Source organism: Hyperoodon ampullatus, assembly GCF_949752795.1.
Source record: "Hyperoodon ampullatus genome assembly, chromosome: 14".
NCBI lineage: Eukaryota > Metazoa > Chordata > Mammalia > Artiodactyla > Ziphiidae > Hyperoodon > Hyperoodon ampullatus.
The window spans coordinates 63047949-63073817 of record NC_136927.1 but is presented as its reverse complement, the minus strand read 5'-3'; the positions used below and the strand labels follow the sequence as shown (position 1 = coordinate 63073817).

The following is a 25869-nucleotide window of genomic DNA, read 5'->3' as shown; positions in this document are numbered from 1 at the left end:
AGTCACTGGGCTTTATTTCTAGAAACCAAGGGCTTGTCTGTAAAGAACTGATTTGGGAGCTTCCTTGCTCACTTTGTGGGCTGCATCCGCGCCTCCCCAGCTTGGACCTGAAGGCATGAGGTGCCTAGTATTTCTGCAAAATCTCTATGGCAGCAGGAGCCTCACTGCCCCTCAGCCACATCTCCAGCCTCACCTACACAGGAGGACACGGGAGAGTGTGGGAGACATTACTGTGCTCAGCGATATACCTGTTTTCCCTTTCCTCCTGATCACACTTCCCTACCCCTTGAGGTCAGGCAAGATCATGTGACCTGCTTCGGCCAATGAAGTGTCAGCGGAAGTGACGTGCTTCTCTTCCTGGTGGAAGCCTGGAAGTGCTGATGCTTGACTCCCTATGCTTTCTTTGTTCCGGGGACTGTGCAGCTTTGGGGCCAAATTCAGCCCAGGGCTTCTTCTTGCTGCTTACCAACAGAGGACGTGTGATGTGGAGAGGACATGGGCCCTGCAGCTAAATCATCAGGTTTAAAGCCCAGCTCTGTCACTTTGCAACTGTGTGACCTTGGGCAAGTCACTGCATTTCTTGGTGCCTCGGTTTCCCCACCTGCAAAATAGGGACCATCCTGGTGGTCTCTTATGGTGCTCTTATGACATTAAATGAGATCAAGTCCCAAAGCCTCAGTGCTAGGCTCAGCAGGTAGCAAGCAGTCAATAAACGTCTCTCAGGAAGATGAGGCAGGAGGGTATCTTATTTTTGCCTCTTTCATCTTGCCCCTGGGACCTGAGATGTGCCCATCCACCCTTCTGGACCTGGGCAAATCACATGCTGGGAACATAGAGGGGAGGGGGTGGCGAGAGGGCAACTGAAAGCTGAGAAAGGAGAGGAGACCCTTGTCATCTTGGTGCATGGCAGTTAGGCTAGAGGGCGGTCTCTCTGGCAGTGTGCAGTCAGTCTGGTGACTTTGAACTTGCTGCTTCTGAGTCCTGGCCCTCCCCGTGTGCTGCGGAGTTGCGGGGTTGGGGGACTGAGGCATGAGGGATAAGCCAAGTGAAGGCTGAAGAAAGCCGTGAGAACTGAATTAAGGTCTCCTCCGGCCCATCCGCAGCATCCTCAGAGGCATCTGTCAGTTTTCAGTCATGAACTGAACCACCCTTCGTGCGGCTGTAGCTACATCTGCCAGGTGCCTCCCGCGAAGACTTGAAGGAAAGAAACACCCAGACCCTGAGGGAGGGTCCTTTGTGGAGACTCACCCCAACTGCAGGGAAAGTGGAATCTTTTATTGAAAACGTAAAGTTCTCGGCTTGGGGTCTGGGGGCGGCCTGGAGTCCGAGAGGCCTCAGTCCTCCAGGCGACCGCCATCCCCCCGCGGGGGTGGGGAGCAGGACTGACCATGGATGAGATTGTTTGTCAATAGGGGCAATGGCTGGGCCCTTTCTCAGGGTGGGGGCAGGTGAGAAGAGGGTTGGAGGGCTGGGGAGGGGACTGTCGAAGGGCTGAAGGGACTTGGAGCCGGGGACCGTGTCAGCACGAGCCTTTCCTGGGCTGGTTCTGGCTTCTTTCGGGGCTGCGGCAGCATCTCTGCCTCTGTCACTCAGGTGCTCAGCACCAGAAGGTCCTTGGAGGGCAGAACAGAGAACCCAGTTAGTGGGTGAGGTAGCTTCTGGCTGCAGCCTCCACAGACAGTCACCTGCCTATGGATCGAGCTAGTCGCATTTCTCGGCAGCAGTAACTCTGAACAGAGGAGACAGCTGGGGTCAAAGGGTCCTGAGAATCACCCTGGCCGTGTCATCAGCTTGCTGTGTACAGGGCATCCTGGGCAAGACCCTCCCCTCCCTGTTTCTCATTTCCTTCTTTTCCAAAATAAGAGAAGTAGGACTGAGCCCCTTCCACACTCTTCCAAAATCCAGTTTTCGTAATTAAAACACAATAATAAATAATAAAAGTAATAGACAGAATCCATAGAACAAATGAATACCCATGCGTCCATACTGATATAAATCATTGAGTAAATAAATAAATGGGGGAGAAGGGATGGCTTTTCTTTACAGCAGAACTCCATTAATAAGTGTAAAAGGAATTACAGAAATAGAAAATCACAGTCGGGCAAACAGCACGGTAATAACTGTTGTAGGCAAGGACCATTAAGGAATGTCCAAATCAGTGGGAAAAGTATAGTGAGAAACAGGATATTTGTGTAGTGTCAAAGAAGTTTAAGTCCCATGAGATATTTATTAGTTGCAAAGGGAAAACATAGTAACTTAGTGGAGAAACCTAGCAGGAACCATCTTAACCACAAGATCAAAGTGAACATCTCTAGGAATAAGAGGCTGACATCATGTGCCCTGACACAGTGCACAGCATCATTTGGTGGAGTTCTTGTCCAAAATACATAACCTCAATCTAATCATGAGAAAATATCGGTCAAATCCAAATCGAAAGACATCCCACAAAACGGGCCCGACTGGGCTTCCCTGGTGGCACAGTGGTTGAGAGTCCACCTGCCGATGCAGGGGACCCGGGTTCGTGTCCCGGTCCGGGAAGATCCCACATGCCGCGGAGCGGCTAGGCCCGTGAGCCATGGCCGCTGAGCCTGCGCGTCCGGAGCCTGTGCTCCGCAACGGGAGAGGCCACAACAGTAAGAGGCCCGCGTACCGCAAAAAAAAAACCCAAAAGAAACAAACAAACAAACAAAAAACGGGCCCGACTCATCAGAAATGTGAAGGTCATAAAACACAAGGAAAATTGAGGAACTGTCACAGATTGGAGGACACTAAGGAGGCTCACGTGACTGGAGGCAAAGTGGTACCCTGGACCCTGAAGCAGACAAAGGACGTTAGTGGGAAACCTGGTGGGTGAGGCCTGTAGATTAGTTAATAGCTTTGTATCAATGTTAATTTCCTGATTTTGATCATGGTACTCAGGTTATAGCAGATGCTAACATTAGAGGAAGCTGGGTGAAGAGTGTTCTGGAACTCTCTGTACTATTTTTGCAATTTTTCTGTAAGTCTAAAGTTATTTCAAAATAAAAAGTTAAAATAAATAGCTAGACCCATATAATAGTTACAATAATAAGAAGAATAGCTACCATTTACAGAGGGCCTTCAAGATCCTCTGAGTCTTTCTTTTGTTTTTCTCAGTGTTTCTTTGAACCAGTGGTTCTTCACCTTTCAGACTTAACACCCATTTTACATTTTATTATAGGTCTCCATATTATTTCCTTTATTATTCTGAAACAAAATTCATAGATTATACAGTCTACTTACACATTTCTTTAAAAAACTAGTATAAATTCACTCACCAGAATGTAAAGAAGAAATAAGAGGTAAGTAATTTATAATAAAATAATATGTATTTTAATGTGAAATATTGAAACATGATTATTCAGGAGAGAAAGACTCATCCCCACTAATTTCAAAAATTCCCTCAGGTTGGGAGGTGGGTTGCAGTACAGCCCTGGTTGAGAACCACTGGTTTGAGCTGCCTCTATTATTTCAGTGCAAATCCTACCTCTCACTGGCTGAGTGACCTTGGGCAAATGGCCTACCCTCTCTGATACTCAGGACCTTCACCTATGATGTTAGGGCAAACATCAACCGGAGCCCTGGTAAGGCCCAAATGCATACAAAACAGGGCAGGGGGCACTGCACATGCTCAGTAAATGGTAGTAATGATGATGGTGCTGCTGCTGATGATGATAAATTTGTGCCAATCCTGTTCATATTTCCTAACCTATTTTTCAAAGTGAATGGTAACAGTTAACACTAAAATGCTGTATCTCATTTAATCTGTCACCATAAATTCCATGAGGTGGGTAGTGTTGCCCCATTTTCAGATGAGGAAACTGAGGCTCAGAGAGGTGCTGAGGTCATGCAGGAGCTCAAGAGAAGGGACAAGGACCGGCACCCGAGGACTGTCCCACAGCCTGCATCTGACCGCTGCCCACACTGCCCACCCAAGGTCTCTGCCACTTCCCTTGACTGCTCCCCTAAGGTGGTGGGGGGCTGCCCCTGGGCTAAGGCCCAAGCCTGGCATGAGTGTGAGGAGCTGGGCTCTCTGCACACGGTTGGTGGCTATGCAAATAGGTGCCACCTTTTGGAAAGGAAATTGTCAATCTGGGGCAAAGGCCCATTCACTCCGCTTCCGGGAGTATGTTCTAAAGAAGTAAATCCCGAGGCCAGAAACAGTTCTGTCCACCAGGATTGACACTGGAGCCTTCTTTGTTACAATGATGACACTGATAACGATGGACACTTCTAGAATGCTTACTATGTGCCAGGGGCTGTATAAGGCACCTATATGCAGAATCTCCTTTTAACCTAAATGCAGTCCTATAGGTAGGTACTATGATTAGCCCCTTTCTATAGAGGAGAAAACTGAGGCCCAGGGTTACTCAGCTGGAAACTGACAGAGTCAGGATTTGAACCCAGGCCATTGGGCACCAGCACCCTTATTCTTTAACTCCTATGCTCTACTGACTGACCCCCTGATCAAGTAATGTTTAAAAATAAGACTCCAGAAAGACTGGAATGAAAAACGGCAAAATGTTCTAAGTGGTAATTTCTGGGTTGCAAATACATCAAGGAGGGTAAACACGTGTTTGATTAATCTTTTCTGTATTTTCCAAATTTCAGATACTGAGCACTTGTGTTTTTTGTAGTGGTAGTAGACCCCCTTCATGGCACCAGCCATGATTATAATTAGTGACTATTTCAGGAATATTTACCCAAAGGCCCATCTCCCCACTGGTTGGGAAAGCTTTATAAGGGCCAGGATTGTGCATGTTTTTTTGTTCACTGCTGTATCCCCAGCCCCTTGGGAGTTGTCTGGCACACAGTAGGTGCTCAATAAAAGTTTTTCTGATGAACTATGTCACACTTCCACTTTGGACAAGCCCCTTACTGCTCTGAGCCTCAGTATTCCTATCTGTGAGATGGGGGCAATGACATCTATCTTGAGGACTAAATGAAAGCATGGATGTGAGAAGCTTCATTTAAGGCTCTTTGGCAGCTTTGTTTCTTGTTCGCTCAGCCCCATTCTTTGAAGGAAGAGGCCCCTGTTATCCCGCCCTTCCCTTCCCTCCTCTTTCTCCTCCCAGTTCCTAGGTGTGGAGGGGAAAGCAGAACAGAGCTCTATCTCCCCTTACCTCCAGGATGTCGATGTCTGCATTGCTGAAGTCAATGTTGAGGATTTTGGGGAGAGGGATGCCAGAGCCCAGCACGGCTGCAGGGAAAAAAGCATGATCAGGCATAGTCAGCATGGCGGTAGCCTTTCAGAAGGCACCAGTGTTTTCAAGAAGACTAACCATGTCTTTCATGCCTCTAGGCCTTTGTCCTTGCAGGTCCTCGTGCCAGGAGCACACTGCCTCACCCTTGCCTTCCTGCTGAGTTCTGAGCCTTCCCCGAGACTCTGTTTGGATGTCACCTCTGTGACCCTTCCTCCACCCCAGACCAAGCAACTCTGGGCCCCTGCCACTCTTCCCGGACAACTCCATTCCAGAAATCACAAAATATTAATCCCCTGTCTCCACATCTGTCACCTCCACCAGATCGTGAGTTTCTTCAGGCAAGGACTGTGTCCCCAGCATCACCCAGCCCTGGGCCGGGCACAGAGGAGGAGACAGATATTTGCTGAATGGAGGTGTGGAAGGATGCACATGGGACCCCAACAAGTGACCGCCATGGGAGGTACTGTTTGGTTTAGATCATCAGAGCCTAAGCTGACCCACTGATTAACATTCCAAGAAGGAAGGAAGAAAGGAAATGAGGAAGGGAGCAGGAAAGGGCAGGTGGGGGAAATAGGATGGAGTGAGGTTGAACAGACTTCCTGACTCCAGCAGGATTTTTCAGGGAGCTAAGAACATTGTGAATCTACCCAGAGGAACCTATTCAGTATTTCCCAAACTTGCTTGACCACGGAACCCTTTTTGCAGAGTATCTTGTGGGACTAGTTTTCTATGGAACCCTCTTTGGGAATCATGAATCTAACCCACTCTCTCACTTTCGAGAATGGTAAATCGCATTATAGCGAGATTGAGGGACTTGCTGCCAGGTTCACAGTGCCTCTGCCAGGACGAGTGTCTCCATCTCTTGGCTTCCAGGTCAGCCCAGCCCGGCCAGCTCCTGAGAGCATCCTCTCCTGCCAGGGAACGAGCATGTGCCTGGTGACCAGCACTTCCCTGTGATTCAGATTCAGCCTCCTCTGGTGACAGTTCCCAGAATAAGGGTCTGTTTGACATCCAGAGCTCTCCAAAAGAACCCGGCTGGTACAGCTGATGCAGCCCCTCTTCATCTTCTCTTCCAGGAAGCGGAAGTGGGGAGAGAGAGGTTGGGGTGCAGTAGCATGAGGGTTGGGGACTGAGCTTACTGATGGGGCAGCTGTCCCAGCCTCCAGCGGCCCCAGAGTCCAACAAGGAGCCGCAGAGAGGAGGCACCATGCTCAGTCTGTTCTATTTATAAATCTGGGTAAGAAAACTCTCTAACTGACAATGTGACTGCCTAGGGGGCAGATTCTGGGTTAGGAGGTTAGGGATCCCCGCAAGAGCAACTTTAGCTTTGTACTGATTGAACTTTTTACAATAATAATGTATGCACGTGGTCCCTATGAAAGAAAAAATAAATACACAATTAAAAATAAGTCAGGAACACAACCATGTGAATATACTTAACTTAAAAATGGCTAAGAAGGTAAATTTTATGTTATGTGTATTTTACAACGAAAAATAAACACTTAAAAAAATAAATCTGGAAACATCTTGAACTGTATGCTAAAAAACAGAGAAAGAACAGTTTAGAAGGAAATATACCCAGATGTTGGGATTAATTGTCCCTGGGAGGTGAGATTTTCTTTCCTAGACTCTTCTGGACTCTCTAAAATGTATACGCATATAATTTTCATATATATTCAGAAGTTTACATAGATAATCAGAAAAATCAGCCAAATAAGGGCGGAGGGAAGAATACAGCAAAAGCGGCAAATAAAGAAGTTGATGGACTCTTGGGGCAACATTTGCATTCAGAGGCTGAAATAAATAAGCTTAGAGTGAAGTTCTCAGAAATACTATTGAGGTGGAACAGCTGTGCATCAAATATGCCCAACAAACCAGTAGCCACCCAGTCCCCAAGTCACACGCCCCCAGGGAGGCCCAGGCACCTGCTCTCACCATTCATCGCCGGCATGAATGCCAGGTCAAAAATCTTCCCGACCGGCACCTCCAAGAGGCCAACCTGCAGAGGAAGAACAAAAGGGCAGTGGTTCGCTCAGATCCGAAGGGATACTTGAGGCCTCCCTGTGGCCGGAAGGGAAGCCACAGAGCTGCCCCGGGACAACCTGGGAGGGGGCAGTCAGAGCCCCTGTGATTCCAGAACCCCCAAGCTGGCAGCCCCGAAGCGCACCTGGTCAGCCTGCTCCCTGTACAGTTGGAAAGCGGAGGCCCAGAATGGGGCAAGTGCTGGTCCAAGGCTTATGGTGAGGCAGGGGCCGAGGGAAGCCCAGCCAGCCTCACAGGGATGCTATTCCTAGATCTCACTCTGGGGCCTGAGCTTGGTACTTACATCAAAATTGCCCACATTTGAGGTTCTGAGGTTGAGCCTGGTCCTGCAGATAAAGAAAACAGCTCATTAGAAGTAGAGATTGCCTGAGAATCATAAGGGGCTCACATTTCAATAAACTGCCAGAAGCCCTTCCACCAACATCCTCACAGAGACCTCTTTCAGTCTGGGGGAGGTAATAAGAACAAGGCTGGTCTCCACGTGGGGAGCACTAACTATGTGCCAGACATGATGCCATATGCATAAGGCTCACATCACAGCTGTGTGTCCTTGGCAAAGTACCTAACTTCCCTGTGCCTCAGTTTCCTCCTCTGCAGAGTGGATGGCTGCAACGACTAAATGAGATAATTCAAGTAAAGCCTTTAGAATCACACCTGGTACCCAGTGAGTGCCGTGCACGTGAGCATCGCTACTACCTCATGTGATCCTTCAGGAACCCCGTGGAGGAGGAACCAGAGGCTCCCAGGGAACTGGCCAGGGCCACAGAGCTGGGGAGAGGGCGCTCCAGTCTCGCACCCTGAGCTGCACTCATCGCTGCTGTGCTGTCCTGAGCAGGGAGGCCCAAGGCCTGGGTTTGAGGTCTTTTCTCTGCACCGTGAGGGCCTCAGTCTCGCTGCACCTGAATCTCACCTGCAAACCGACAGTCCCACCCAAGAGGCCAGACCAGACCCGCCCACGGGGCAGAGAGACATTGGAGCCACTGGCGTCCAGAGCGAGAGAAACAAATGAGGCTTCTCAGGGGAGAAGACTCTGCTTTGGAATGTTGGATTCCTTCCCGACTTCCACTCCCATCCCTCCTTCTCCCTCGACCACTCCATCCACGACGCCCAAGCTCTTTCCTGCCCCCGGGAGTTTGCCTGCACTGCTCATGCTGCCTGAAACCCCAGCTCTTCACCTGGCTGCCCACTTCTCCCCACCCAGGCCTCAGTCTCAGATCTCCTTCGAAACTCCTGAATGGCTCTGATTAGCATCATCTTATGAGTAGCTCTCACCGTTGGGCTTCATAAATATTTGTTGTAAGACGAAAACCTTACAATGAACTAGGCACATGCTGAAAATGCTACATACTCTCTCATTTATCTTGAAGTGGGACTAATAATAGCCCTTGCTGCCATAGGCTGATGTCAAGAATTAAATGAATGGGAATTCCCTGGCAGTCCAGTGGTTAGGATTCTGCGCTTCCACTGCTGGGGGCCTGCATTCAGTCCCTGGTTGGGGAACTAAGATCCCACAAGCCGCATGGTATGGTCAAAAAAAAGAATTAAATGAATACATTGAAGGCTTAGCTCAATGTCTGGCACTTAGAAAGCATCTAATAAATAATAGTTCTTCTTATTATGAGTCCTATGAGGTATAGAGACAAAGATGCCCATTTTCAGATGAGAAAACTGAGTTTCAGAGAGGCAAGGTCACTTGCCTTACATCACACAGCCAGTCGGTGGTCACATGAGGATTTGAACCCATACCACTGGCTCCACAGCCTGTGCTTGTAACCATTTGACACAGCTCCAGGTCAGACAGACCCGGGTTGGTTCACTGCCCCTCTCTGTTCTCATGGTGCAGCCTTGAGTAAGTAAATCCACCTCTCTGAGCCCTAGTTTTCTCCTCTTTAAAATGGGAGAATAACAGCCCTGACTCTGCAGGGCTAAACCAGATAAGACATCGAAGTACCCAGTGCAGAGCTTAGCACATCGTCACCACCAGCAGCATCATTATTGTCCATGCTGTTGTCAGCAGTAGGTTCTTCCGTGAAGCTCACAGCTCCACCCACCCTACCCGGCTCATGCCAGTGATCTTGGCAATCACGGCCCATTTTCCCCTGTGTGGCCCCTTGGATTTACCCTGGCAGCCGTGCCCGGAGACCTCTAAGCCCTCCCTGGTCCCTCAGTGAATTGGCACCAGACACAAGAGCACCAAAGAGGCCTTTCTGAGGAGCAGGAGACCGCGGCAGCAAACCCCCTTACTTGTCCAGCTTGGTGTCAATCATGAGCTTGTCATTCTCCACGGAAAACATGGCCAAGAGTTCTGTGTCCTGGAGGAAAGGGAAGGTGAGTGGAACATCACTGCTGTTACATGCTGGTCATTGCTTGCCGGAGGCTCACTGGGAGACCCCCAGTAACGCAGACCATATGATGGATTTTCCCCACCTCCGGAGGGAAGGAGATGGGAATCATCAATTGCCTGCATTAACTGTTGTTCACAAGTAAGTCACGGCAAGGCCTGGGGAACATTCCTCAGAATGACAGCTGTCACAGGAAGATGACGATTGGCACGCGAGGTGTTTATCAACTTTCTCTGAGCTGTCTCAGAGGAGGTGGGGATGGCCTGCAGCCTAGGAGGCCTGCTTCAGATCAGCCATTGCAGATGGGATTGGGCATTGTCACTGTCAATCATAACTGCCCCGCCCTTCCAAGGAGAGGGCATAAAAGGTCCAAACTCATCCGCCTTTCCAAGTAGAAGCCTTGTTGTAAGAAGATCCCTATTTACTTCCCTGCCCTCCAGGTCATCTGGTCCCCAAACTGGACTCATAGTCACTGTGGTGGGGACCATGGGGATTTGTAGGTGTCTGCAGACTCCCTGAGACCACGTGACCACTCAGACCCACTCACCACATCGATGAGGCAGATGTTGGTCTCGACATCATTGGGCTGGGAGACCATGACCATGGAGGTGGCAAACACCTTCACCAGTGCCTGGTCCTTCTGCAGCATCACTGAAGGTGGGTTGGGCACCTGGATCCTGATGGTGAGGGAGCGGGACTCGGGGTACTGCTGGAACACCTGTGGGCGGACACTGGGTGAGGTGAGCGGGGCCCTTGGGGATGGGCAGGCTCGGGGGTCGTCAGTCAACCTCTAAACACACAGCACAGGGTTCCACACTGGATAGTTTCAGACCCAACAATATTGCTCGAGTCCTACAAACCACATGCAAAGCCTCCAACCACTGTGCGGTTTGGACAGGGGCTGACTTCTCCGAGCCTCTCACACAGAGTTATCATGAGAGTTCAATGTGATCATGCCAGCAAAGCTTTGAACTCAATGCCTGACCCTCGGAAATGTTCAAAACCTGGTCCTTAGGGTGATGGGGCGGGGGGATGGGCACTGAGGCCAGTGCTGGGCATTCATGATTTCATTGATCTTTCACAACTCCATAGGGGAATTTTTTCTCCATGTTACAGATGAGAAAACTGAGACTCAGAGGGAAACATCAAGCGAATTATCCAAGGCCAACAGGAGAGTTGAGATTCCAGGCCAGGTCCGTGTGACTCAGAAACCCAGGACCTCTCTCCCCTCTCACTGACTCTCTCGCCCCACCTGGAACGAGAAAGTCCACAATTCGGGGTGCCTCACCATGAAATTCCCAGAGCAAGGCACAGCCTGCCCCACCTGCCTGGATTTGCTGGGGTCTCCGGAGACCCACGGCGGGAGGGATCTGAGTCCATTGGCTGCAACATTGATTCCTCCAAAGCTAATTGGCTAAAGGGACAATTCATCAAATGACCAGCTTCCCATATTTGCTAAATAACTGATTTACCAAAAAGTTTATTTTAAGGAACACTTTTCTTGAATATTTTAAATGAGCATAAGTATATGGGAAAAACCACAAAGTTACTTTAAAAAGAAACTAATTTAAACATAAACTTTTATATTTGCAGTGCAGCAGTGTGGGTCCTCGTCCTAAGAAGACATTCATTTTCTTGAACACATTCAAGGTGAAACTCTTCTGGACAAGCTCTTGGTCTAATGGCAAATCTATCAAATTCAGCCAATTGACCACTCAGTGGACTCACCTTTTGACAAATCGGCTTCCAGCAAATCAGTGATTTGGTGCATTGGTTTTTCACAAAAGGATTTTCAGGATACTTCCTCAAAGGGGCCTGGTGTCTCAACCACCTCTGCCCCAACATGCAGAATCTCTAAGAATTAGCAGCACTGCCTTCACAGGGACCCTGAAAGGTTACCTTGAACTCTCTCCCCGCAGCAGTAAGGGACCAAGGATGCCCTCGTAGCTCTGGTCAGGCGTCTCCAGGTGACTCCATTCCTCTGTGTCTAGCCTGAGCCTCCCTGCTGCAGACCCAGCTCCACATGAAGCCCTGCGTCCCTGCTTTGACCACATTGTGTGACCGCTCTGAGCCTATTTCCCCATCTGTAAACTAGCCCCGTGGATGGGGGGATGATTAAAACCAAATGAAACAGTGGATTCTTAAAAACTTTCATGAAGCGTAAAGTGCAGTGCACATAAGAAGTGGTCCAATATAAGATCCAGTTGACTGAGGGGTCCACTTGCCTCCTGGAGAGGCCACTATTTATGGCATTAGTAATGGTGCCCTGCCATTCGTCTTTCAACCACATGAGGGTGATAGTGACCATTTGTGGAATTTGATCTCCTTCCCTGCCTCCTTTGAATTCCACCCAGAACCAGATGGGACAGGTAGAAAGGAGATGAAAAATGTCTAAAATGGCTGTAAAGTACCGCAATCCTGTGCATCTGTAGAACACTACATAAGAAGTTCTTTTGTGCCAGGTGCAGGATAGCAGGCCTGGGACCAGAGCTGGGATGAGAACTGGGATCAGAAAGGCCTTTGTTCCAACTGTGTACGGTGGCTGATCCAACAAGAGTACATTTGCTCTTTTTTTTTTTTTTTTTTTTTTTTTGCGGTACGCGGGCCTCTCACTGCTGTGGCCTCTCCCGTTGCGGAGCACAGGCTCCGGACGCACAGGCTCAGCAGCCATGGCTCACGGGCCCAGCTGCTCCGCGGCATGTGGGATCCTCCCGGACTGGGGCACGAACCCGTGTCCCCTGAATCAGCAGGCGGACTCTCAACCACTGCGCCACTAGGGAAGCCCCGTTTGCTCTTTTTTTAAAAAAAGATATTGTTATTATTAACAAGAACGATCATAGATAACATTTATCAAACGCCTACTCTGGGCCTAGGTTCAAATCCCAGGTCTGCAGCCACGCTGTGAGGTGGGCTTTGTTGCTCCTGTTTTCCAGATGAGGAAACTGAGGCTCAGAGAGAAGTCACTTGCCTAAGGGAGTGCTGAGTTGGAATTCAAATTCATGTCTATCTGCTCCAAAGATCTGGTCCTTTCCCTCTAGGCCTCCGTGCACCTACATGTGCCCCATGTCAGCATCTTTATGTGCATTATCTCCTTCACCTCCTTTATCCTCCTGGATGAAACTGTGCAAAAGGTATTAGCATCCTTTTTTGACAGATAAGGAAACTTAGGCTCAGAGATGTTAAGACTCTTGCCCAAAGTCACACAGCGAGGAAGTGACCAGGCTGGGATTAGACCCGGGCAAGCCAGTCTACCGCTAGAGCTCAGGTTCTTCCCATCTCAGCCCTCTGTGCTGCGCCCCCTCACAGGGGTCTGGCCTCCAAGCTTTTGTCACTGCACTCCCGGGGGGCGGGGGGGTGGAGCACCTCACCCTAGTACTGAGTGTCTTCCCTTCGCACCCAGCTCCTGGGACAGCTAGAGGGGGCGTGAGGCTGAGACAAGGGTAGGCACCAGCCTTACGTACCTTGGGAATCAGGGCTCCCAGTGTAGACGTGGTGAGTGGAGGAAGCTCTTCAAACTTCAGGGAAAGAAGAAGGGTTATGGGAGTCCCTGAAGCTAAAGGGACAGATAGGAGTTGCTAACACACTGTGTTAAACTCGTGCACCCTCTCAGACAACCAGTGGGGGCATCTCCTCCCCCTTAAAGACCTCTTGGGAGGCTCTGCCTGTCCAACAGTGGCCACCATGCAGACCATGGTAGCTGTTTTGTGGTTAAGTGGATGGGGGGAGCCACTGAAGCTTACCACAGAGAGGACTTTTCAGGGCAGGAGGCAAGACCTGAATCTTCTCCTCTAAAAATGTGATCCTTTATTAAAACAAGGTGAGCATCAGCATGTCCATGTGCAAAACCCAGGGTCCACTAAGTGCATGATTCTGCCATATCCCTGAACTACCTGTACTATTATTTACTTAATATCTTCTTTAAACGAGTTTACTTTTAAAAATATCAAATACTAAAAAATGGAAAGCCAGTACCACTTGACAGAAGGAGATGGCAGGTGTAAAACTAAATGCAATAAAAACAAGACAATGACATTACATTCTGCATGGATACCGTTGTCTTTGGGGGACTTTGGGTGGGAATACTGTTCTCTCTCAATTAAAAGAGGACAACTTAAAGTTTAAGAGAGGGTTACATTATACTGGCACCAAATGGAGACTTTTCTCTTGATAGAATCGAGGTTGACATATGTATATGATTTTTTTTTTGAGAACATCTTGTTCTTATGAGATACACACTGAAGTTTATGGAGTGACATGTCATGATGTCTCCAAACACTCAAGTTGTTCAACAGCAGATAGATGGATGGATGGATGGATGAGTAGATAGGTGGGTGGGCAGATGGATGGATAGTTGGAAATGAAGCAAATGTGACAAAATATTAACTGGTGAATCTAGGTGAAGGATATTATGGCATTAATTGTACTATTTTGCAGCTTTTATGAAGGCTTGAATTTTTTTGAAAGAAAAGATTTGCAGAGAAAATGACTCTGGAACATACCTAAAGGTGGTATTTTATTCTTACGTATCTTTTAGTTACATAGTATCAATGTTTACCAAGTAAAAGGATTCTAAATATTTATATTGAGATACAGATATATGGATTTAAATCAGGCTTTTTCAAAAAAAGAATGGGAATAAAATAGAATTGGATAGGGAGCAACTTTTTGATGTTGTTTAGTGTCATGTCTGTGAATCACCTAAAACCCTCCCAGGCACCACACTTTGGTAAACATTGACATAATCGATACACATTCTGAACTGGAGATAAGTCAAGGGGTGGACTGTCTACAGTTTTTGCTTTAAAGCCATTTCCCCAAGGCCCTGGGGACTAGAGAGGATCAACAGTGGGCTGTTTGCTGCCCAGCCCACCTCACCCTGGGGGCTGTGACTCACCATGCCGTCGGTGATGTCAATATCCAGCGCCCCTTGCTTCTGCAGGAGAGTCAGCACTGAGCCCAGAAAGTTGGCAGAAATGGCCAGTTGGCAGTTGGTGTTGTCACCCATGGGGGGCAATTCTGGCATCTTCTGCCTGGGAGACATGGCTGGCCGCCCCAGTGGATAGTCAATGAGCTCTCCTCCAACCTCCCCAACCAGAGTCTGGGGAAGCAGAGAGGAAAGGGGTCACAGCAGGGAGAGGTGCAGGGAGAAGAGTGGAGGAAGCGGGCTGAAGGGTGGGGGGAGGCCCTGCACCTGAGTCCAGGAAGCCTTCCTTGGTTAAACCCACTGGGTGGGAGTGACTTTTTCATTTATGACCCTCACAAATTCAATTTGTGATGGAATAGCATCTCTTGCAGTTCCAGCTTTATGACCACTTATAATTAAGCCGTGGTACAGCGCCATATATTTGAAATATGCCATAGATTCTGCCCCACCCCACCCTCCCAGCCTTGCTCTAACAAGGTACAAGTTAATGCACCTGCACAATATACACTGGAGTATCTACTCTAAAGACTAGACTACTTTCCATAGCCTACAAGGCATTGTGCGGTTTGCCCCATCTGGAGCCACTCTGCCCCTCACCCACCCTTCTGCAGGGCAGCCACCAGGGTCTTGTCCATCCCTGCCGCCACCTCAGCACCTCCACCATGGCGCTTCCCACCTGCTGTTCCCTCCCCCACACTCTTCTTTTGTTACATCCCGCTCATCTGGCTGGTCTCAGCTCAAGTGTCACGTCCTCCAGGAAGCCCTCTGTGACCTCCCTGGGTGAATCATACCCCCTGCTTTAGGCTCTGATAGCCTGGGGCCCTCCTTCACAGACTTCATGGTCTCTAATTGTTTGAGAGATTCTTGGATGGCCTATCCGCTCCAGTAGATGGTCAGCTCCATCAAGTCAGAGATCTTGTTGTGCTCATCACTGAACCTCTAGCCCCAGCCCAGAGCCTGGCACACAGCAGGTAACTGATAAACGTCTCTTGAATAACTATGTGTTCATGGATATACTCGGTGTGCACAGGTGTGCTGTGTCTGTGAGGGCACGGTGTGTGCTCTAGCTCTGCGTCTGATGGACGAAGTGGGGAGGCACTCAGGTTTGCGCAGGCCAGGGGAAGTACATCTGCGCGTGCGCCTGTGAAGTTATGGGCCAGATTCAGTAGTGTGCTTGAGCCAGCTCACACCAGCTCATGAGAGCCAATTCCAGGCACCTCTTCCCAACACCATGTTTAGGCCAGGGAGGGAGTACTTATACCGTGGAAATCATCAAACACTGCAAATTAGGGACTTTAAAAAAAAATCATGAAGAGTGGTTAATGCTTACCAGCACACGATTAGCCAGATCCACTCCTCCAGCAAACCCAAGCCCATAGCAGCAGCTCTCATAGCTAGAAGCCAGATTGCCTGGTTCAGAACCCAGGTTCACATTTACTAGCTGTGTGACCTTTGGCAAGTGGCTTAACCTCTCTGTGCCTCAGTTTCCTCAATAAGAGTGCCTACCTCATATGGTTAATCTACATAAAACACTAGGAATGTGCCTGGCACACAGTAAGCACTCGGTAAGTGTTCTCTATGATTGTGTTTCCCAGCACGGCTCCTAGAAAGTCTTCATCTAAGCAGAAAAGGGTTCTGTTCAAGTGCTGCTTCCCAGACATTCAGCAGCAGCCCTGGGGGGCTCTCACTCTCACCTCTGCCTATGGGGAGAGGGAGGGCCACCTCACCTGCCCGAGCCCAGGCACTCACATTGAGGTCCAGCTCCAGGAATTCCCCAGTCACGAGCGGGAGGCTGGAGAAAGTGTACTGGATGCTTCCCAATATTCCCAGAGGAATCAGAGCTGCAGACAAAGGTGGGGGTCACAGGAAGGTCCCCCTCACCCACCCAGACACCCTCCTTGTGCCCTGAGTGGAGCGGGGCAGCGAGGTTCCAGCTCCAGACACCACGGAAAGAGCAAGCATTCTGGGTAAAAATCCCAGCTCTGCCTCTTCCTTGCTGTGTGATCTCCGTCAAGACACTGCACCTCTCTGAATCTCCATTTCCTCCTCCGTAAAATAGGCTTAATAGAATTCCTTGGACTATATTGAGGAGCCAATGAGATTCTGCATATTGATAAGCTTTGTAAGCTGTGAAGTGCTGTACACGAGGGAAGAAGTTTTAGGGCTCCACAACGTGGTGCTTAATTGAATCTGGCATTTCCCTGACTGCTTGTGATGGACAGCCCGACCTTCTGGGCTCTTCTGGCCCTGTACGGCTGTAGAGACTGTGCACTGCATAACTGATGCTACCATTATGTTGTGGTCTATCTGGAAGGAGGTCCCTGGAATCATGGAGTGAACGACCTGGACAACCACATGGGGCAGGCTTGCCTTCACGAATGTTCACTCAGAAATCCTGGATCAGGGCTTCCCTGGTGGCGCAGTGGTTGAGAGTCCGCCTGCCGATGCAGGGGACACGGGTTCATGTCCCGGTCCGGGAAGATCCCACATGCCGCGGAGCAGCTGGGCCCCTGAGCCATGGCCGCTGGGCCTGCGCGTACGGGGCCTGTGCTCCGCAACGGGAGAGGCCACAACGGTGAGAGGCCCGTGTACCGCCAAAAAAAAAAAAAAAAAAAAAAAAAGAAATCCTGGATCAAGGGCTAGTGCTGGAGCCTGAGTCTGAGGACCTGGACAGTCTCCACAGTGTCTGTCACTCTCTAATCTATTGCTATTCACTCCAGTCTCTCTCTCTGGGGGCTGAAGCCAACTCCCCCATTTTAGAGATGAGGAAATTGGGAAGAGTCTCTCCAAATCCACACGATGCCCGGGCTGAGCCAGGGCTCGAACCCAGCCAGTCCAGAGCTGTAGCACCCTTGGGTCCAAGCGGGAACCTCCTCCCTCTGGGACTTGGGGGGATGTTTGGGGACAAGAGGAAAGGCCAGGCAGCCCCTCGCCCCTGGCGTCAGCCGCATAGCACCCCACCCCACTGGGCCTTCCTCCCAGACATTGCTGTGTCCCCAGGGCCTTCCGAGGGCTGGCCCAGATCAGGCGCTAGTGGATGTTGGTTGAATGAAGCAAAGCAGGAAGGACTTACAGTCCACGAGACCCAGCTGGTCGTTGACAAGACCCAGCACCACGTCCACGATGGGGCAGAGCTGTAGGGTAGAGAGGGCACGGAGCTCTGGTGACAGCGCAGGGGGTGGAGGAGGGGGTGCACGAACAGTAACAACGGCAATAGCTACTGTGTACTGACTGCCTCTCTGTGCACTATGCAGGGGCACTGTCTTCCCCGCAGCCCTGTGGGGAAGGCTTTCTCATGATCCCCATTTTACAGATGGGAAAACTGAGACTCAGAGAGGTGATTCAAACCCAGAACTGTGTGAGTCTCGAGCTTCACCTCTTTATCCCTCCACTAAACTGTCCCTCCACATTCCTCAGGGCCCTTCCCAGACCCCCAAGGACACATCCCAGCCCCCTGGCTCCCTCCATCCCTCTGGGTCACCTGCAGGCCTCCAGGGATGGAGGCTGGACGACTGTGGCCCCTCGGTCTGAAGAAAGTCTGTGCCCCCCGTTCCCCATCCCAGGATGGGTTCTTACCAAGTCCGGGAGGACATTGGCCAGGACTTGGTTTACTAAGTTGTCCACAAGGTTGGGAAGAAGCCTGAGGAGAGAGGAGTGGGGCGAGGAGAGACTCACCAAGCTGTCCACACTCGGGGCCCCTGTCCCGGTGCTGTCTGAGCAGCAGAGCCCTTGAGTGCTGGAAAATTGTTCTGAAGGCTAGAAGGTCAGTGTATACTCACCCTAGACCTGGCTGGACAGGCTGCTCAAGCAAATGGTTTGGTTTTTCATCATTCATTCACTCATCTATTCATTCATTCAAGAAACAAACAAATGTTCCTTGAGCTCTACTATGGGCCTAGCCTAGGCTGGCACATTCCTGTTTTTTAACTGCAAATGGCATTCCCTCCTGTTCATCTGCCCCTCTAACGGGCTGTTTGCTGCAGCTTTGCATAATCTTCCCAAAGGGAAGATGAGTGTATTATTTTACCCAAGCACCTAGCACTGTATCTGGTGCATAGTAGGTGCTCAATAAATGTTTGTGGAGGAGAGGGAAGGAGAAATACTGGTCCACCAGAGAAAATGAGTTCTTGGTGCTGAAAAGATTGGGAAATATGGTCCATTCTACAGGCAAGGAAACTAAGGCCCAGAGAATTGAGCCAGAGCAAGTTCTAAGTGCATCACCCAGCTCTAAACTAACTCTCCTAACCAGTTAGTGAAGGGAGGAAAGAGATTACTGATACATAGACAAAACACATAGATGGACGGACAGACAGACTTGTAATATGTTTGTTTCTTTCTAATGTATTTGTTTCCCGAGGCCCTGCAGTGATGAGAAAATGAGGGAAACATGGCTATCCTAACACAGAAGTATCACTGACAGCCTGACCCCTTAGGTCGGTCCCCCTCTGCCCTGCTGTGCCCCTTCCCCACCGCCAGGTTGTAGCTGATTGTCCAATGCTATGCAAAGCAAAGAATTTCTTCAGATAAAGTCCTAATTCCATCATTTCCCCCAAGGTTACTATGTGTTATGGTCTCCTTTTGAAGCGAATTCACCTTAAGGGATCTTGTCTTGGTTCTACTTCTCCTTGGATGATAAGGGCTGTGAGAATGCACATGCATGTTTATCCGTGTGTGTGTGCCCGCCCATGTGTGTTGGGGGGATAATTTGAAGTTAATCTATGTATATTCAGGGCACAGACTGCTTTCTCCTGGGAAGTTATCCAACAGACACATTGGCCCATGTGTGAAAAGATGTATGTAAAAGACTATTCATTATAACCTCATTTGTCAGAGCAGATTAGACAAACTGCAATGTTCAACACCAGGGGACAGGGCAAATCAATGATGGTTCATCAAGACAGTGGAATATTACGCAGCTGTAAAAAGGTAAACAAAAGGAAATCATGTTCCGTACAGAAAATTCTCCCAATAGATAAATGGTGAGAGAAAAGTGCAAAACAGTGTTTACAGTATGTGCTCATTTGTATTAAAATGAGGGCGGGGAATGAGAATTTACATTCACGTTTGCTTCACTTGTTCAAAGAAATTGGATGGAGAATCAAGAAACAAATAACCATGGTGAGGTCAATGGGAAGGGGGCAGATGGGAGACAGGGAGGGAGGGGGCTGTGCCTTCTTATCATTTTATATTTTGAACCATGTACTACCAGGTATATTTCCTCGTGAAAACGTGAATTAAAAATCTGTGAGGTTTTTGTGTTTCCCTCCCCTTCCTCTTCTCACCAGAACACCCCTGGGGCTGATTTTCTCTGCCTCCACCTACTCTGGAGCAGAAACAAAGACTCAGAGAAGCCCACATGAATGGGAAATGTAGGGCTCAAGTTACACAATGATTTTCTCTGATCCCACAGTCTAGATAAGATGAGGGCTGGGGGGATTGGGCCAAGAAATTGATAAGACAGGAGGGGAAGGAGTAGGGGGCCTCAAAGAGAGAAGCAGAACAAGCATCTCCCAGGAGGAGGGCTGGGGAGTGAAGAGAAAGGGACTCAGCTCTGAGCTGCCCTCATGTGCCCTCATCTAAGACCATCACCTGGGGGCAGCGTACCGGTCAATACACAGACACTTGAAACCACTCTGCACAGAAGGTACTGACTTGGCCACTTTGTGGGGAGTGTGTAATAGAAAATACTCACCACCTGACCAAGGTCACATTGAACAGAATCAACTGGGAAATTTCCCTGTGAGTTGGAGCACCAATGGATGCAAAACCTCTGTTAGACATATTCATAAACTCTTAAAATGTGCCAGATTCTTCACTAAGCTTTTTACATTCATTATCTTCATTCCAAAGGGGAAAAGAATCACCCCCATTTCACAGATAAAGAAAGTGGAGCTCAGAGAGGGGCAACAGAGTTGCCCAAAAGTTACACAGCAAGCGAAAATGAAGCTGAAGAGGTGTGAACCCCAGGCTGCTTCCAGAGCCTCTGCTCTTAAATATGGTTTGCCAAAGACAGACCACTCCAGCATCTGCCAAGGCACTCCACAGCCCGCTGGTACTCACCCTCGCAGCAGCTTGACTTTGATACCCCCCAGGAGGGTGTCACATTGCTCCATGACCAGCCATGGGTAACCCGTGCGGTCCATGGTCAGCTGGACCTTGGCCGTGATGTTCACCTCCACTGCGATGTCCAAGAAGCCAATAAGACTGGAGGAGACCATGGGGCCAGGGAGACAACGAGTCGACTCCCAACCACCACCTCACACCTCGGCTTTTGCTCTGGCTGGCCCCGCCATCTACTATGCTGCTGGCTCATGTCTAGGGGTCCCAAACCAGGCTTCTCTGGTCCCTCAAGTCATCTGTGAACAATTCTATCTCCCCTTAGCCTATGAGAGCTCCAAAGGCTAGGAATAGAGGTCCATAAATGAACTCTATGTGTAAATTCTGGTTTCCAAGGTGACCACCCAATCATCCAGCTTTGTAGGCATGACCTCATCCCATGGGGATAAATCGATGCAAAAGTCCACTGTCTGAGGTTCTCTAATGAACACCACCTACGTGGCAGGCACTGTTCAGCAAGGCTTTTGCTTGCTGTCCCTCGCTGTGGCTGCAGCCACCTGGAAAAGGATATGTCTTATCATGCCCATAGCAGGTGAAGACACTACAGCTCAGTGAAATTAGGGGGACTGGCCTAAGGTCACAGATTAAAAGAGAGAGTCAGGATTCAAACCCAGGCAGTCCCCAGACTCCAGCCTTGCAGATCTTAACCACCACACAGACTGCCTTTACTGCTCGCCGCTCAGGAGATGACCTGAGCCCAAAGGTATAAGCCATGCGTGTGCTGGTGACACCTCAGGTCTTTTAGTCCCCACATTATGGACAAAGATGGGAGATGACCTGCCCAAGATCTCCCAGCTAGGATGTAGTGGGGCAGGGACCCCTCCGGGACCAAGGGCACACACCTTTTCCCGTCGATGGCCACGCGGGTGTACAAGTTCAGGTAGACGCCCACACCCGGCAGGAGCCGCACAGACACCCGAGGGAGAGTCAGCTCCACGATGCGCAGCCTGAACAGGACCGAGAGCGGTGAGAGGGCGGCCAGCCCCACTGCCTGCCACGCTGCTCACCCGGGACCGCCCTCCCTACACCCTCCTCCTCTGAGCCCCATTCATTCCTCCAGACTCCAGAAAGACCTGTGGTTTGTGGATAGAACTTGGAAAACACAGAGAAGTTAAAGGCAAAAAAACACCACGACCCATACTCCCACTGGAGACCCACCGTTTATATTTCCATGTATTTCCTTTGAATTTTTTTTCATGTAAAGATGCTATTCCTTCTGCCTGTCCCTGCCCCTCTTTGCCTGGTTCCCTCCTACACATTCTTTAGATTTCAGCTCCAGGTCCTCTTCCTCCAGGAAGCCTCCCCTGACCTCTCCACTATACACATCCTCACTTCTCCATGAACTTCTTAGCACTGTTGTAATTGTATGATTGTTTCCAGGCTTCTTTATTGATGCCATATACCCCACCAAGCTGCAAGCTCTGTGAGGACAACAGATGTGTCTTGTCTTGGCTCAACATGAGGTTGTGTCCCTAGTACCAATATAGTGCCCCACACATAGTAGGCCCTCTAAATATTGGTTGAATTAAATAGTGAATGTGAGGAGGAGGCTGGTATAGTTGAAATTATAATATGTATGTATGAGCCTTGGGTTTGTTACACCTAGACTATATTACTATGACGATTCTACAGATGAGGGAACTGAGACTCAGAAAGAGGAAAAGAATGGCCCAGAGTCACACACTAATATAAAAGGTTGAACTGGGACTCAAACTCAGGGCTGTCTAATGACAAGACCCCAAATCATACAACTTGGGACTTGAGATGTCCAGTCCTGGGGCCAAGCCCTAAAGTGTACAGGGCACTGAAGACCATCCCTTTTCCAACTCCAGGGCTCTGGGGGTGATCATTCCTGTTTGGAGGTTCATCAGGGAGCTTGATAGGGAGAGCCTGGCCCCTCCTTACCCTGTGATGCCCTGCACGGTGCTGAGGACGCCACCCTCGCCGAGTGCGCCCAGGACGCCCCCTCCTCCGAGAAGTCCTCCATCACCAAGGAGACCACCTCCACCGAGCAGGCCACCTTGGCCCGCTAGGATGCCGTTGGCTGCCAGTATGCCTCCAGTGCCCAGCAAACCACCTGGGCCCAGCGCCCCAGTGGCTACACCAGGTGGGATCTCTCCAGGCTGCAGCTTTTGCCGGTGAAGTCTGCCCATGGTCGCCGCCACTTCCGCTGACCTGTACCGCCTGTGGCCCCTCTGGCTGCCATATGCATTCTCAGCGTTGCGGTAGTTGCCCTTCCGGAGGTCCCTGATGCTTCCATCAGACTCAAGGATCTCACCGTAACGGTATTTGTCCCCCAGCTGAGCGGTGTTGTCATTGGCCTCAACGTGACCGTACTTGTAATTACTACCAAGCTGGTTGCCACTGGTATACTCTGGGGGTGGTTCTTGGATGTGAAACTCATTGTAGGGAACACCACCGACACCTCGGGGGAATTCAGCGCCTCCGTAGTCATCGTAATGGTGTCGGCCACCACCCAAAAGACCACCACCACCACCCAAGAGACCACCACTGTCACCCAGCAGCCCCCCACCACTGCTACTCCCTCCACCCAAAAGCCCCCCACCGTTACCACCCAGGAGGCCTCCATCACTGCTGCTACTGACACCCAGTAAGCTTCCACCAACTCCACCCAACAGGTCACCACCCCGGCCACCTCCACCTCCACCAAGCAAGGCCCCCAGGAGAGGCCCACCACCATCACCACCAGCTTTATCCATGGGCACTTCTCTCAGGGCTGAGCGGAGAGCATCACTTTGCTGCAAGGTGCCTGAGATGGCTGCAGAGAAGCAAAGGTCTCAGTTAGGGGCTCTTCCCCCTCCAGCCCCCAGGCACTGCCTCCCAGCATTGCTCGGCTCTCTGGGCCCCACTTTTCCCACTGGTAAAACACTGAGGTCGAATGGAAAGACTCCTCCAGACCAACCCAGCCCTGACACCCCCGGGAACTCATTAGCTGCTGGCTTTGACCTCTCACACTTTAACTGGATTTCGACAGCATTCAGCCAAACCTGGATAGATTTTCTTCATGATCCTCCCTTCCAGTGCTCCACACTTTACAGCTTAAAAAAACCTACTTCCTTGTGCATTATTCAATCTGATTCCTGGGAAATAGTCAAGACCAGAATTATTGTCCCCATTTGATGGATAAAGAAATTGAGGCCTGTGACACTTAGGAAATGACCTCATTTTTTTATTCTTATGATAGCCTTGGATAGGAATTAGGGCAGGGAATGTGTCCTCATTTGCCAGATGACAAAAGTGAGGCCCCAAGAATTGAAGGCAGAATCAATATCAGCTCCCACTTTTGAGGGCTTTCTATGAACCAGGAACTGTGCAGAGTTTTCCAAAGTTCATCTCATTTAATTCTTGAATCAATTCTCTGAGAAGGGGACCATAATTACACCTTCTTTGCAGAAGAGAAAACTGAGGCTCAGAGAACTCAAGTCATGGGCTTAAGGTCACACAGTCAGTATCTGAACACCAGGAAGGCTGACTCTAGGACCCAAGCTCTTAATCACTGCTTTCTACTGCCTCAAGCATAAAGTCCCCAACATGGTGTCTGGCACATAGCAGGTGCTCAGGAGATGGGAGCCAAAAGAAAAAGAGGAAACTAAGGCCCAGAGAAAAGCCACCCATCCATCTGATGTAGAATCTGCCAGTAAGGAAGAGAGTCCTTGGGAACTTCAGACTTGGCTGGACTTCCCTCCCTGCCCCCTGCCACTCCCCACCCACTGCAGGGCTGGACTCACCATTGCTCAGCACGTCTTTGGTAACCCTGAGGACAGTGTTTGTCTCTTGGCGGATGCCACACACAGCCACCATGGACAGAGTAGCCACACACCACGCTGTCCACATTCTGGCACTGCTTCTCTGCTAAGGAGACAGTGGGTCGGTCATATGGCCATGGCTGGGTGTCACCGCACTGGCCAGCAGGTGGAGTTAGCACCACCACCCCCCAACCCGCCAAGAGTCACATCAAGACCCTGAGGCCCAGAGACAGGGTAAACGACCCCAGGTCATAGAATGGGGCAGGTCCAGAGTTCCTGATACCACCTTCTGAGTTTTTCAAATTGCAATGAATCTGGAGGCTCAAAGCAGACCCATTAACCAAACTGTCCCATAACATAGATGTTTTATTATCTCCTGAGATGAAAATTTACAAACGGAGCCTCAGGAAGAGAGAAGAGTAACCGGGATTCCAACCAAAATAGCAAATTAGTAGAAGACAGACTCTGGGGAAATCTCTCCAGAGATTTCTGGAGAAATTCACTCATATATTCATCCAACCATCCATCCATCGATCCAACCATCCATCCATCCATCCAACCATTCATCCACTCATCAACCATCCATTCTCCCCCTCTTATTCATCCATCCATCCATCCAACCATCTATCTATCCATCCTCCTTCCCATCTATCCATCATTTATCCATGTTCCAACCAGCCAGCAAGCCAGTCATATGTCCATCCATTTATCTTTCTTTTCTTCCATCTTTCCTTCCATACATCCATCATCCATATATCGTTCCATCAGCCCATGCAGCTGTCAAACATTCATCTAGCCACACTTCCATGCATCCAGCCAGCCAGCAAATACCTTTTCCTACCTCTTTGGAGGAGACAGTTCTACACCATGTAGTTAAGATTAAGGGCTCTGGATCAGAGCTATCTGCGTTCTAATCCTTAGGCAAGAGACTTGACCTTTTTGAACTACAGCTTCCTAGTCACCAGCACATCATATCTGGTACATAGCAGACACTCAGTAAACAGTAGTTATTGTTTGGGGACTATTATTTCAGACCCCTAAGAAGTGGGTGTGAAGTATTCTGAGATTGGAGGGGTGAAGCATGCATTTGGGGATGAGCAGGTCAACCTCCAGGAAACTTTATTTTGCTGCCTCCATGTCTAGTCCACTTCTCTCACTCCACTAGCCCAGTCTAACCGTTCTCCAGCCTCAGAGAATCAGAACAGGACATGGCCTCCCATCTGGGCCAGACTGTGAAATTTTTGGCTTCAGTCCCACTTATGCACGCTCTTCCCTTTTCCCTGCCCCCACGTCCCTTGAAGTTCACAAAGCCCCCAAGTTCTTTCCCCATTCCTAATTGCTCCCAGGAGAGTATCAGAGGCACTCATTTATACTAGAATATTAAGGACTAATATGTTCAAGAGGTTTTTTTCCCCCAGCTTCCTCACCTCATCCTAACCCCACTGCCCAGAGAG

At 49.7% G+C, this 25869-nt stretch overlaps 1 protein-coding gene across 1 annotated transcript; it reads right to left on the bottom strand.

Annotated features, from left to right (window-relative positions):
* Positions 1–1589: 1589 nt before the first annotated feature.
* On the bottom strand, positions 1590–24503 carry BPIFB4 (BPI fold containing family B member 4; the record flags this gene model as incomplete). The annotated part of the gene is made up of 16 exons (XM_079719553.1): positions 1590–1613; positions 5142–5218; positions 7158–7221; positions 7549–7591; positions 9510–9577; positions 10155–10325; positions 13069–13122; positions 14502–14705; positions 16281–16372; positions 17605–17665; positions 18108–18171; positions 20592–20735; positions 21491–21595; positions 22554–23073; positions 23356–23427; positions 24398–24503. The coding sequence occupies 16 exons, from the start codon at positions 24501–24503 to the stop codon at positions 1590–1592; spliced, it is 1869 nt and encodes a 622-aa protein (XP_079575679.1).
* Between the last annotated feature and the right edge of the window lie 1366 nt (positions 24504–25869).